General features: G+C 40.1%; 2 protein-coding genes across 30 annotated transcripts in view; one reads left to right on the forward strand and one right to left on the reverse strand.

Moving 5' to 3' along the window:
* The window catches only part of CACNA1D (calcium voltage-gated channel subunit alpha1 D), a 200,859-nt gene that overhangs the window by 142,320 nt on the left and 44,302 nt on the right, over positions 1 to 14,237 (forward strand). For 19 of the 29 annotated variants that reach the window (XM_080996677.1, XM_080996685.1, XM_080996680.1 and 16 more), the window contains 7 exons: positions 6,405 to 6,449; positions 6,882 to 7,010; positions 8,911 to 8,976; positions 10,552 to 10,643; positions 13,170 to 13,329; positions 13,695 to 13,822; positions 13,942 to 14,038. In XM_080996677.1, coding sequence (XP_080852803.1) covers positions 6,405 to 6,449; positions 6,882 to 7,010; positions 8,911 to 8,976; positions 10,552 to 10,643; positions 13,170 to 13,329; positions 13,695 to 13,822; positions 13,942 to 14,038 — 717 coding nt within the window. The remainder of the gene's footprint in view (positions 1 to 6,404; positions 6,450 to 6,881; positions 7,011 to 8,910; positions 8,977 to 10,551; positions 10,644 to 13,169; positions 13,330 to 13,694; positions 13,823 to 13,941; positions 14,039 to 14,237) is intronic. The other 10 variants (XM_080996674.1, XM_080996679.1, XM_080996663.1 and 7 more) reach the window with 1 other exon arrangement.
* The window catches only part of CHDH (choline dehydrogenase), a 73,905-nt gene continuing 70,372 nt past the window's right edge, over positions 10,705 to 14,237 (reverse strand). The window contains exon 9 of the mRNA XM_080996804.1: positions 10,705 to 11,389. The gene's annotated coding sequence lies outside the window, so the exon portion shown is untranslated. The remainder of the gene's footprint in view (positions 11,390 to 14,237) is intronic.

A 14,237-nucleotide genomic window follows, 5' to 3' on the forward strand; every position in this document is an offset into this window, starting at 1 on the left:
TGTTTTGCCTCCCTCTTTTGAAAGAGAGCGTCAAATAGTGGATTCAGAGAAATCCACGATACAAATCGATGTGCTTTTCTAGTGGGACCAAAATTACTTTCTACTGTGGGGCAAGGAACTAGGGATGATGCATGAGCATGCAAGACCACAAAAAACACATCCCATTTAAAATAAGGTACCATTTGAGTTTCCTTTCAGTGTCTCGAGTACCAGCTGTCATCTTTAAATTTGCCTAACTGCATGCTTCTTATGTGAAAGCAATGTCTCCATGGTGGTGCATTCTTGGAACTGGTAGTAGCTCTAGGCCCATAAACAAGATGGTGACATCAACTTGCAGGATGGCAACATTTGCTATATCAAAATAATATCAATAGTCATTTGTACAAGAACCATTTATACAAGCGAGCAACTTGGACTTCTTAAATACTATTATATTCTACTCTATTGTAGCATTGCAAATATGTGTCAGTCTTATAATATTTGTGATACTCTAGGATTAGGAAATGAAGTTCACCAAGCTTCCAGAGAAACTTTGGGGAGGAGAGGGACAAGAAACTGCTGTAGGATACACTCAAAAGCATAGAAAATGTCTTGAAACTCCACTTCAATGTTTATTGCTGCATTTGTTTCAATGAACTCAGGGACAGGTACCTTAACCTTACAGTAACCAGTCAGATAGGTTATGCTATGAGAGAGCTACTTACTCTGCAATGAACTTCTAGACCAATCTGGGTTCCCCACATGTAAACCCAGCACTTTAGCCACTACTCCATTCTGAACCAATGCCTGCAGGAATAGGTGTGTTGTGAGAATTATAGTTCAAATATTGTGCTGTATTGCGATACTGCTGAATTTCATGCATTTCTGTTGTGTTGTTTTAACTGGTTTTCATGTTCATTTTACTTTTAGAAATTTTTAAAGGCAAGTGAATATATACGGTATAAGAGTTTACAGATCAAAAGGTCTGTTAAAGGCCATAACATATCTTTGTATATTTGCTCACATTTTGTCTAAAGGAAATGCCACATTGTTGTACACAAAACCCCTGACCGACTCTAGTCATCTAAATGGTTCCATCTCACTCAGACATGTGAGTTATTCGTGAACATTACATTCTGCAGACCAACTATATAATTAATGGAAGGGCCTATTTCGTACCATTTTCCCTTGGATATCCTAATGGGCCTTAATTGTTCTACACTTCTACTCATATGTACTATAAATAACCACCAAACTTTCACCTCACTTGAAAGAAATTAGTTGGAAGATTTCTGAAATGCCGTTTTGGGACATTCAGACGCTTTGGCCCTGTAAGGATTGTAATGTTCTCAATTTTAGCATGTCAAGGGTAAGAAACAGTTTGGATGGCTATTGCGGGGTTCCTCAAGAGCATGTTCACTTTGTGTTACACTGCTTGATTTTTTTAAAAAGCTTCAGTCATGGTGGTGTAGAAGAAAGAGCAGGTTGATTTTTAAAAAAAATAAATGCCATTTACTTTGCTTGTTTGATGGACTGCTAACAGAAAGCACTGAAGGGGTGCACTGTCAGACTTAGTAGTTGTCAGACTTAGTAGTTGTTGAGGTTAGGGCAAGATGTACATAGCCAGTAAGAGCAGAGTCTTAAAGCTGCTCAGAACAGCGAACAAACATATCCCAAAAGTCTTTCCCACGTCCTGAAAGTATCAACTGATCTGAGGTTTTCTGCAATTGCGGATTACCTCCTTTCAGTTCCTTCACTGGTCAGGACCAGGTGGTGGTATTCAGGCCTAGGTGATTGCTGCCTTGCTTTCTCACAAGTCCTGACAACTGTCTGCTCTCTTATATCTCTTATCTAGTGAACTTCATTAGCAGTAAACATGTTTACAATGAAACAGGGTCTCAAGTAAACGGATGGAATTTGCTTAAGAAAACCTAATCATATTGCTATCACCTGAAAAGTTTCCTGAAGACTATTGAGCAATTATATTTACATGCCACCCATCACCCACAGGTCACAGGGTTACAACCACAGGCAACATGAACAAACTTAGTTAACAGGACTTTCTACCTCTGGCTGGTAATTTTGGAGAGACTGTATCCAGTACACTTCCAGCCACTACAGTCCATACATGCCAAGAAGCAAATTACTTGATAATGCTTTAATGTAAATAGCATTTTTATATTGCTTCTCTGATTCCCAGAGTGATGAGATATAATTAAATGTTAACTACAGTGGCCCTCTATTTTCCCCTCCCTAATTGTCCACAGTGCGTTGGAAAGAGGACTACAGGACCAGTGTCATTTGTGCGCAATCTGGAGGGCAAGGTTCATGCTTCTTTGACATAGGGGGGAAATAACTGGCTTTGTTCATTTCCTGCCCTTCCAGTTTTGCGCTAAAACATCAAGCCAGTCGTGTTGAATATGGGGTGTTTTTCTTAAGAAGCACCTGGTTCACTTTGGCACTAAATGATTGTTAAATAGAAGCAGGAGTAGGCATGAAGAAGTGCAACTGTTCCTCACATGAGTGCTATTTCATCACAAGGGTGGCTCTTTTTGGAGTGCTTGTGTAATTTTTATCTAGAATTAATTAACACATGAATACTAAACCAAAAACAACTGAAGCTGGTGTATGTGTTCTTCTTGGTTCATTGATCTTACAATCACTTTGTAATATTTTCAGTGACTTTAACTCTGCAGCATTACCTTATTTTGGTTTTTATTTATTTTGTTACTTTTATAATTTTTTGTGTTTTGTGCTTCTTGTTTTTAACACTTTTGTAAGTCACATTAGGCTGTGTTTTAAGTGGAAGGGAGGAGTGTCAGTTATCTGAAACAACCAAATAAAATATCCACCCATATAGGATTTAGTGGACTATTATTGTGGTAAATGGTGGCTGGAAGGCACCTTGTATGTCTCCTTCCAGCAACTGTTGCAGCCCGCTGGTGTCAAACATACTGGACGGCAAGCATTCTTAAGAAGGCATACAAAATTAAAAAGTAAACTGAGTACATTCCAGTATAGTGGCCTCCACTGCTGTAGGCAAACTGAGGAAATTAGTATTGAGAGTTACGATAAGTATATGAAATATACAAAATATTTACAGATATTTACAGATACAGGTGGCGAGAGGTAAGAAGGAAAGTACAGCATGCATGATGCAGGGTCCCTGTTCAAGCATTTTAATGCAGTGTTCTTCAGCCTCGGCTTCCCAAATGTTTTTGGACTACAACTCCTATCATTACCAGGCAGGTGATGACAGTTGTAGTCCAACACCTGAGAACCCAAGATTGAAGAGCTCTTTTCTAATGAATACACGTAGGTTAAGGTGTTCCTGCCACCATCATCCCTTTTGCTCAAATGGGCACCTGAGAAGGACTATTGTCTATTAATTAGGCTGCAGTCCAAACCATACTTACCTGGAAGTAAACACTACTAAACATAGTGAACCTGTTTTCTGAGTAAATGTGAGTCAAAGTTTAATATGTAATATTCAGGTGTGTGTGTGTGTGCTATTTTAAATGTATCAAAACATTTAAAGATAAGCAAAACACTGCTAGTTTTTAGCTCACTTGAGGCTGCTAAACTGCAGTTTATAAACAAAGATTTTTAACATATGGGACATCTGTGTTGCAGAGCGAGCATGCTTTATTTGAGGAACTATTAAAATAAGATTTAGTAGCCCTCTTCTTCCATAGGCACAAACGTTAGGAGACAGCTCCTCATGTGCTTCAGCCAAGGTTCAATCAATAGTTTGACGGTCTGTGTGTCTGCTCAAATAGCGCCTGTGGTTGATATAAGTAGGTCATACTGTAACTTCATCATCATGTGGAGCCTTTAGAAGAGTCTGTCTGTATCTTTAGGTAACTGACAGTGCTGAGTGCCTTTTTTTATATCTCAGCTATCTCTCTCTTGTGAGTCTTAACCTCTCCGCTCTCTGTATAAGTGATTATGTGATCTGTGCTTTTCTGTCTTGTCCTGTCTTGCCTGTATTGATTTGCCTATCTGACCACAATATCTTAACTCCCATTCTTCTGTTCTCTTAAGATTAGCAATAAGTAATGATGCGTACAGTGATAGTGAGCACTCATAAGAGCACATTAAGAGCACGACTGGATCAGACAGCGAAGGCATCCTGTCCAAAAGCATGCCTTTCTCACAGTGGTCAACCAGATGCCCGTTTATTTTAGTTTGGTCTATCTATATCCTGCCCTATACCCAGATAGCTCTGGATGGGGAACGATTAAATTCAACTAAACACTGAAATCTCAATTGAAATTAGCACAACACACCAAAAAAATACAATGAAACAGCATGCCCCCAATATTCAGACAGTAGCACAAGTGCCCAAAGGCCTAAATAAGCAGCTTGGTTTATAATTTCCAGCTGTGTAGAGAAAGCATTCCAGAGCCTATGGGAAGCCCACAAGCAGGCAGTGAACACAAGAGTCCTCTCCTGCTGTTGTCCCCTGTGACTGGCGCTCCTAGGAATGTTGCCTCTGACTCTTGAGGTAGACTAGTAGCCATTGGTAGCCTTATTCTCTATGAATTTAATTGTGTGCACAGCATCAGACTGTACCATAAAGATGCGCTGTCAACATTTCACAGTTATTTCCTTAACAATGTTCCATTCAATTGGCAGTGCATGCAAATTACTTTATGCAAATAATTTATTTCCATTCCTGTTACTATTTTGTTTGTGGTGTCCCCTTTCTTTCTTTTTTAAAAGCACCAAAGTACAGCTACAAATACTGTTTCCTTTTCTGAACAATCCAGCGCCATATTATGTCCCCACATGACCAATGAGAAATAGTTTAGCTAGGGTGGAGATCTCATGTACATTGCAACAATCTCTCAAGTGGATTATCCATCTCTTTTTCAGGAGAGAAGTTGTAATTTATTACATTTTTATCCTACCATTCCTCCAAGGAGCGCAAGGCCTAGTTCTCTCCCTTGGGTCTGGTCTGGAAGCTCCATCTGCTGCAGGATGCAGTGGCTAAATTGCTGATGGAGCCAGATAGCTCACAGTATGTGACAACTCTGCTAAAACACTTGTGCTGACTACTCATATGCTACCAGGCCAAGTTCAAGGTTATCATGTTAATATACAAAGCCCTGAACAATTTGGGTCCAGGACACTTTAAATCCCAGCTCAGTCAGTGATCTTCCTGAGGAGCACTGTTAGTGGTTCCCCATGTTTCAGAATACCAGCTGCCTTGAAACAGAAGTTGAGTGTCTCCCATCTCATGCTGTGGAATACCTCTTCTAACAAAGACATGGCAGGCACCTGTTTCTCCAAAAGGCAAGAAATCTGCCTCCATCGGATTCCAGGAGGGAATCCGACAACTCATGGCTCTCTCACTCTGCCTCTGGCTCAAGGGGGTAAGCACAACAATTCAACAGATCAATCACAACAATATGGTTAAAAATGCAACTACGGTTTAGCATTGCATGCACAGCCTTGGGTTTGTGTTTGCCGTCTCCACTTTCCTCCAGCACAGCTGCAAGGAGAAACTAAACGTTGCTTTAACTTCTAATTAATCATAGCTTAGCATTCTGTCTGAGTCATAAACTGTGGTTAATCTTTATGATGGTTTATTGGAAGAAGCCAGCTACATAACAAGGGCTTAAAGTTGGTTCATTTGAGTATCCTATAGTTATTTAAAATGAAATATCTACCCCCCCCCCTGTATTTCTACATGTGACACTCTGGTTAGTTAAAAATGAAAGTTCAGTTCCTTATGGCCATATTGGATAAGGACTGGGGAGCATGTGAGTCTGCATTAGGATATTGACATATCCAAATGCAGCCTTCAAAACTGTTAGTTGCTGTTTCTCAAAGATAATTTGCCAAGTATTCATCTCAGAGCCATGGGAATTGCCCATTCAGCAATTCATCCCCAGTTATTTATTAACTTCAATAGATTTACATATATTTGTTCTCTTCTGTCTGTGTTTCTCCTTCCTTCCTTTTTGTCTTTCTCTTCTTCAGAAAGATAGTTGTTGTGTTTCTGCTGCTACCAACCTTACGACACAATTATGTGTTGCATCCCACCAGTTGAAAATCAGTGTTTTATGGAAGCCTTACATAATTTTAGTACATTCTCATAATTCAGCTATAACGAATACTTTCTTACTTATTTATAGCAGGCATGCAATATTTGTCACAGAAATGTAAGCTGCAGTGATAAAGCAGAGCTTTTCATGTGTTTTCCCCCTTTCCAATCAGCATCAAATTATCAAACTGTTCTTGCTTCCTCTTTGTGTTTAAGTTGAATTATTTTCAAAGGTCTTTGCTTTTATTTTAATATATTATGCTCATAATTTTTTCAAGCTACAGGCATTTTTTCTTCTTTATAGTCAACATACATTATTTTTTAAAGGTCTTTGCTTTGATTTTAATATATAATGTTCTTAATTTTTTTAAAGCCAAAGCCAACTGAAACTGTCACTGTCACAACTGATGAGTCTGGGGTAAGATTAGTAAACTGACCCCAGTGATTGATTGTACCTCTACTTGAGTTTATTCTTTTTACCATGTCTCTTTTCTCCACTGGTTTTTTCTGTATTTTTTTTCATGATTGTCCTACTAGAAAGGTGTATGCAGTGATTTGGTTTTGTTGTCAGTGTACCTATCAAACTTTACTACAGACAAACCCAACGTGACCCTATTAACAAACTGGAAAACTTGGAAATGCATGCATTGTGTGAAGCATTTCTACAGGTCTTGTGTGCTAGCATGTAATTTTTCCTGTCATACCATGTTTATAAAGTGGGAAAAGACCCCAGAGACACATTTTCAAATCTTACCTCTTTCACCTCTGCATTTATTGTTGTATTTCTTTTCCTGAAATGTTGTATGTTTTGCATTTTGCTTGATCTGATGTTTCCATCGTACCCTTTTAGAACAATGAAGAGAGTGCTAGAATCTCCATCACCTTTTTCCGCCTTTTCCGAGTGATGCGATTGGTAAAGCTCCTCAGCAGGGGTGAAGGGATAAGAACTTTGTTGTGGACATTTATTAAGTCTTTTCAGGTAAGTTGAATGGTTAAACTCCTCGCATCTAGGGGTCAAAATACAATCATTCTGAATAGCAGAGACCCTATAGTTATGGCCAATTAGTTATGTGAAACAACCACATAGGCAGGTGCACATCAAAAGGCAACAGTTGGATGGAGATATATATTTTCTGTTGAGAACACATACACATAGAGAACACATCCCGATCCATTGCACGTGATAGTGATCTATGTATCACTTAAACTGTGCACATTTCTTGAGAGTACTTAATCATTTTCACAACAATTTAGCATGGCATTCCAACTGAGCCTTAAGCAAGAGTAGGGAACCTGCGCCCTGCTGTTGTTGTTGGACTCCAACTCCCAGTTGTCCCAGCCAGCATGGCCAACAGTCAGGGATGATGGGAGTTTTAGTCCAGCAACATCTGAAGGAGCCACAGGTTCTCTACTCCTTGCGTACAGGGGTTAATGACCTGGCTTAACAAGTCTCCTTTCCCCAGCTAATGATATGGCTCTCATTCCAGCAGTGCCAATTCTTCATTCCAATTGTCTGCCTTCATGTTGTTGTTTTTAAATTGTTCTTAAGCAGGTTTAAAATAAGAACTTTCTGAAACAATTAGATTTTAATCATTTTTAAAAGGCACTTGAAACATTTTGACTTTTACCATAATAGCTGCAGAAGTATTTATTAGCCATAAAGCCTAATTTTTTGTCCGTTTAATCCAATGTAAATTTCAGTGAGTTCAAACAGGCTTACTCTGAAGTAAGTGTTCAAAGGATTGGCATTTTAGCATAATATATCATTGTAAGCATTAGCTATTTATGCATAAAATTATATCTCTCAGTCTGGCTCCACATTTAGTTTTTCTTTTTTTAAAATTAAGCCCATCTCCAAATTTGGCTCTTACTGGCTCACTGAGAATTCTTGATGTGCAAGGAAACTTTAATCTGATATAACATGTTGCTACTTCAGCTTTCTAACCCCACTTGATGTTGGGTAATTGTAAAAGTGGAAACATGAAGTATGATTGCAATCTGCCATTCACGATATGATTATGGTGTGGTACCCAAAAGGATACACAGTTGATATAATCACTAATACTTTTCACACAATAGCATCAGAGCTAGAGGTTTGTAACGTTTTTAGGAATTAGAAATGGTTGAAACTTTCCCATTTGCTCTACTCAAGAAACTAGGTCATGCATTCTCATGCTTTGAAATTCAAAATGCTGATGGTAGTTTTTAAAACAACTGGTCATTTCAAAAATAAATTCAGTGTACAAGGGAGTGTTGTCATTTCATCATAACATTCCAGGGTGAATTACAACCATTTAATAAGGCGATGTTAAAAACAGATTAATGTAATACTAGAATATTTGACTCCGGATCAAGTAGTACTAAACATCATGTATTTTCAGGGGCTTCTTACCACTGGTCTCTGTGGTTCATTAGATCAATCTACTTGTCTGCCAATAAATGAGATACGTAGTTTAAGCCTACCTGAAGACAGCTTGCCAGCCCTTTAAGGTGGAGCACTCATTTCTCAGAGGTTGAGCACATGCCCTTTGTGGATAAGGTTCCATGTCCAATTCCCAGCATCTGTGCCATTGCAGAAACAGCACTGGCAGAGACCTTCACCTGACACCCTTGAGAGTCACCAACAAACAGCAGATAGTGCTAGACATGTGGTGTGATTTAGTATAAGGGAGCTTTTTGTGTTCATAGCATTTTAAATATCCACACAGGTTTCAGTTCCCAAGCAGAAAAGGCCAAACATTTTCAGGGAGACTGCAGTTTTCAAATCATTTATCCCTCTCTGCAATCAAATTGCATTGGTAAAATGATGCAAAATAGTTTCAAAGGTTATACCAGTTTGTTTGTTTTTAAAAAAATAATAATACTGTTTTTCATTTTAGGCTCTGCCATATGTTGCTCTTTTGATAGCAATGTTGTTTTTCATCTATGCGGTTATCGGAATGCAGGTAATTAAAAACCATATTTGTCTGAAATAAAGAGGCTCTCATTGATCAGTTTATAATGTATAGCAACTGCCTACCTCAACATTCCATTCATAGCTTAACTGTGTATGTATATTCTGTAAAGCAAAGGTGAGGAGCCTTGACCCATGGGCCTAATTTTGCCTGACATGGGCCCCAATTTGGTATGTGAGGCCATTTTCACTACCCCATCAGCACCTACCTCATGTGGTGTGGGGCAGATAGAAATGCCTGGCTCAACTGTGACCGGGTTTCCTATGGGAAACTTGAACTGGTCCCTGCAGAAAGCATGGTAGAATTCACCACCAGTCAGATGTTGGGTGGTAGGCTGAATCCTGCTGATTTAGCAGAACTCGGTTGCAAAGTCTGTTGCTGCAGAAAGCAGTTTTTGCACTGTGGTTCCCAAGGTGCTCACCAACCAGCTGTTTGTCAGGCACTGTGGAAAGTGCTGTGGAAGGGCCTTTGACAGGCATAATAATGACTTCTAGGAGTTGACAGGTGGGTTGTCCTACCTACCTGCCATAGTGTTAGGGTCAGAGAGTGATCTGGCTTGTTTGGTTCCCCAAACCCCAGATTTTCAGGGGTGGCCCATGCAGGGAAGAAGCAGAGAGGAAGGTCCTGCCTTTAAACATGAACTCTCTAACATTTATGGTAGGAAAGTTCAGATCCAAGTCATAGTAGTTTTTTGCAATTTACTGCTATGGCCATTAACACTAACTTAAAAGGGGCTTAGACAAATCCACATGGAGGATAGTTCTGCCAATAGTTCTCAGCCATGTTGGCTAAGTCTTACCTCTGTTTTCAGTATGCCACCCAATCCCAGTTGCTGAGATCACACAATGTGGGGAGGGCTTTTACTTTCAGGATCTGCAGGCTTCCTGGAAGCATATTGCTGACCATTGCTAGAAGCAATATGTTAGACTAAATCAGCCTTCCTTAACCTGCTGCCTTCCAGGTTTGGCTGGGTACCAGCTCCCATCAATCCCAGCCATCCCAGCCAATCGTCAAGGATGATGGGAGCTGTAGTCCAAAATAATATGAAAGCTGTCAGGGTGGGGAAAATTGGGCTAGGTTAACCCCCACCCGGGACGCGGGTGGCGCTGTGGGTAAAAGCCTCAGCGCCTAGGACTTGCCGATTGAAAGGTCGGTGGTTCGAATCCCCGCGGCGGGGTGCGCTCCCGTTGCTCGGTCCCAGCGCCTGCCAACCTAGCAGTTCGAAAGCACCCCCGGGTGCAAGTAGATAAATAGGGACCGCTTACTGGCGGGAAGGTAAACGGCGTTTCCGTGTGCTGCGCTGGCTCGCCAGATGCAGCTTTGTCACGCTGGCCACGTGACCTGGAAGTGTCTCTGGACAGCGCTGGCCCCTGGCCTCTTAAGTGAGATGGGCGCACAACCCTAGAGTCGGACACGACTGGCCCGTACGGGCAGGGGTACCTTTACCTTTACTTAACCCCCATCCACCACCCCACAGGATGTTTCTTATATTCTTATCACCAGACTTGTTAGAGGATAAAACAAAATCATATTGGATGGACATTTGTCCTTTTCTTCTTTTTTTAGGTGTTTGGTAAAGTTGCTCTGAAAGACGGAAGTCAAATTAACAGGAACAACAACTTTCAGACTTTTCCCCAAGCGGTGCTGCTTCTCTTTCGGTAGATGTTATCTGTTGTTTTGTTACAATTGACATTTGAGTTATAAAACTGGTAAACAGCAGAGGTTCTAAAATTCTTTCTTAAAGTTTCAGCTAGGTATAATATCTATTTCACAATAGTTTGAGGACATTTGAACATATTACACATAGGCATCAATTTCATGTGGAAAGCTATTTGGAGATCTAGAGGGCTTACATTAACTTAACATGTTTAAGATTCATATACTGATGGTCACTGTATCCACAATGTAAACTGATGGTGGCCTACCATTAGTATTGTTTGCATAGTTTTTTGTTATTATTCTTTCTCTTTCTTCTTTAATCTTATTTCATTTTTCAAAATTCCTTTTTAATGTAGTTAATGCTCACTTTCCAGTGTGATAAATATGAAAAAAGGCCAGTAAGTGAACCTTGATCCAAGATTAAGTGGATCTGTTTGGTCTTCTCTTCTGCTGGTGTCCCTTGAGAGCCACTCAGTGGTACAGAGCGAAGAAGAAAGGGGCAGTCTTGTCCACTGAGGTCCCAGGATGGCTCTATTTCACCCCCTCTCCAGGATACCTATTGGTTCTTCCTGATCTAACCTTGGCCCAAAACGTTTCCAGATCTGGAATGGATCTTTAACCAGACTCCAGCCTTGCCTTGGTGCTGCTTTCTCCTTGCCTGTCAGGCTGTCTGTTCTTCCATACCCTTCTTCCCTTCTACTGTGTTAATTCTGCTATCCTCCTGCCTGCACATAACACAACACACCTAGACAGTGAAATGTAAAAAAACCAAACCCTGAGTATATGAGCTTGCTTTAAATTATCCCAGTGTACTAGCAAGGCAGCAGGATGTTGTAGGCACTCTTTTTAATGCCTGCATCCTTGCAATAAGAAGAACAGGAATGCTGGCACCTTTAAAATACTGTCACATGAAACACTATTACTGTGATGGAAGTTCCAAAACATGATTTATTCCAGGTTAAACATTAATCCAAAGTTATGGAAGGGAGAATGTCAGAAGGTGCTGCTCTTTCAGTCACAATAGTACGATGACAGGCAACATGCGCTTGCTGGAATTTTCCATTCCATGCATCCCTGTGTGTGAGAGGAACCCCACTCAGCGGTTTCATGTAGATGTTAAACAGCATGGAGGATAAACTTAAACCCCAAGGAACCCCCACATTGAAGGCTCCACAGGGCCGAATAGTACTCCCCAAGCATCACCCTCAGAATGACTGCTGTGGGGGTGGGCCTGCCACTGAAGGGGATGACAGTAAGGAGGGTCTCCTCTTTGACCTTTAATTGTCTGTGGCCTTTTAGAAGTGGGTGGGATGTTTTTAATGTATTTTATTCCCCTCACCCTGGTTTTAATGTAGCCATGTGGGTTTTTTGGTTGGTTGGTTGGTTTTAAGTGTCTTTGGGTTGTCTTGGGCAAGATAAAGTGATGTAACAAATTTAATAACAATGACAACAACAACGGTGGTGGGCAACCTCCTTTCTGTCAAAGACCACATTCTCTGAGGAGTAATTAATGGGCTCCAAAGCTATTATGGATGGAGTCAAAGACAAAAGAGCACTGAATTAACTGGGAATAAAGACTATGCTTATTCCAATTTTCCCCATTTTAATTCCCAATCTTTTGCAGCTCTATTCAGATGCAAGCCTCATCTTACATGATGGGATTGCTTCACATAATTGTAGGGTTGGAAGGGGGATCCCAAGAACTATCTAGTCCAACCCCCTTCAATGCAGGAATCACAGCAAAAGAAAGACTGACAGATGGCCATCCAAACTCTCTTTAAAAACCTCCCTGTGAAGTAAAGTCCACTACCTACCAAGGAAGCTTGTTTGAATAGCTCTTAGCTTCATAAAGTTTTCCCTAATGTTTTATCAGAATCTCCTCTCTTGTAATTTGAAATCACTGGTTCTACTGATTACGCTCAAATAAACATACAAAACTAGTAATAATAAGAATAAGAATAAAGCACATGGGTTTTTGGTACTATAATACCAATATAGCAACTGCACTAGAAAGCAAGTGAAAGTAAATCATTTCTAACATTAGTGAAAGATATATATGCATACATAACAATGCAGAAGCTTACCAATTTGTTCTCAGATAGTGTCTTTAAAAGCATTTGTTTATTTTTATCAAATAAATTATTGCCCTTCCAGTTGTACTGAAACTACATAGAAAGTGGGGACATTTTTAACAGCTAGGAAAATAAGAAGTGTATTCAGAGGGAGGGAGGGCCGGTTGCCTTTGTCCTCAGGTAGCAAAAGCCTTGGGGTAGCCCTGTGCTAAGACAGCCTGTGACAGGGATGCACTATATTGCATCAATCCAAGGAGATGAGAGGTTGCTGGGATAGGGTGATGGGACTGCATGCTCAACCTCTAGTGCTCTTATACATACATGAACCCTCTACACTGTGCACTCCTGTGACATGTCTGGAGCCCTTGTTAACAAATAAAAACAACAACAGTATCATTCTAATTGAAAGAATATCATTTGATTCATTTTGTCATGCTTTATTCCAAATTAAAGGTGCGCAACAGGAGAGGCTTGGCAGGAGATCATGTTGGCCTGCATGCCAGGAAAGCGATGTGATCCAGAGTCTGATTTTAACCCAGGAGAAGAATTCACATGTGGAAGCAATTTTGCCATTATTTATTTCATCAGTTTCTATATGTTGTGTGCTTTTTTGGTGAGTCCAGAAACTGGAACATCCTTAAGCACTATGATTGGGCAGCAAAGAATACGACCCTAGACCCCTGGAACAGCACGTGGTGGGGGGGAGAGGAGATTGCTCCATCTGGCAAGCCAAAAAGTTTGCCTGATGGAATGATCACCTTAGCATGACATTTAATTCCTGACTATAATTTGGTGTGTGTGTGCATATATATATAAAATTTTCATTCACACACATTGAATCCCTATCTATAATTTGATACATGTATTTAAAATTTGTGCACACATTTCTGTGCACACACATTCCAGGATAATATTAATAATTTGCATTTTTCATATGAATATAAATGTAATTAAATAATTCCTTCAATTCTTTTTAAGATTATCAACCTATTTGTGGCTGTCATCATGGACAACTTTGATTATCTGACACGCGACTGGTCTATTCTTGGTCCTCATCATCTAGATGAATTTAAAAGAATATGGTCAGAATATGATCCTGAAGCAAAGTAAGTTAGACACCATTGTGCTGCAGTGTGTTCCTACCTAAGGAGCCAAAGAACCAAAAACAAGAGGGTAACTTAAAGGCAGGTGAAACTATTTTATTAATACTATACCTTTTTCATAGGGGGAGAATAAAACACCTTGATGTTGTTACCTTGTTGCGGCGCATACAGCCTCCACTTGGCTTTGGTAAATTATGCCCCCACAGAGTTGCGTGTAAGGTAGGCTTTTCTGTCTTTCAGAGCATTTGCTCTTTATTGTGTCAGTACTTCTGTTTAATATCATTTGCTAGTGCAGAGATGGCTGTAAATTCAAGGCGCCTGATTCAATGAATTATAGCCACAGGCTCCTTTCAATCAATCTAATGAAAACCAGAACTTCCTGTTCTTTGTCTTGACTCACTGATTTAGAACAAAATGT

Source organism: Podarcis pityusensis (genome assembly GCF_964106645.2).
Source record: "Podarcis pityusensis genome assembly, chromosome: 2".
Lineage (NCBI taxonomy): Eukaryota > Metazoa > Chordata > Lepidosauria > Squamata > Lacertidae > Podarcis > Podarcis pityusensis.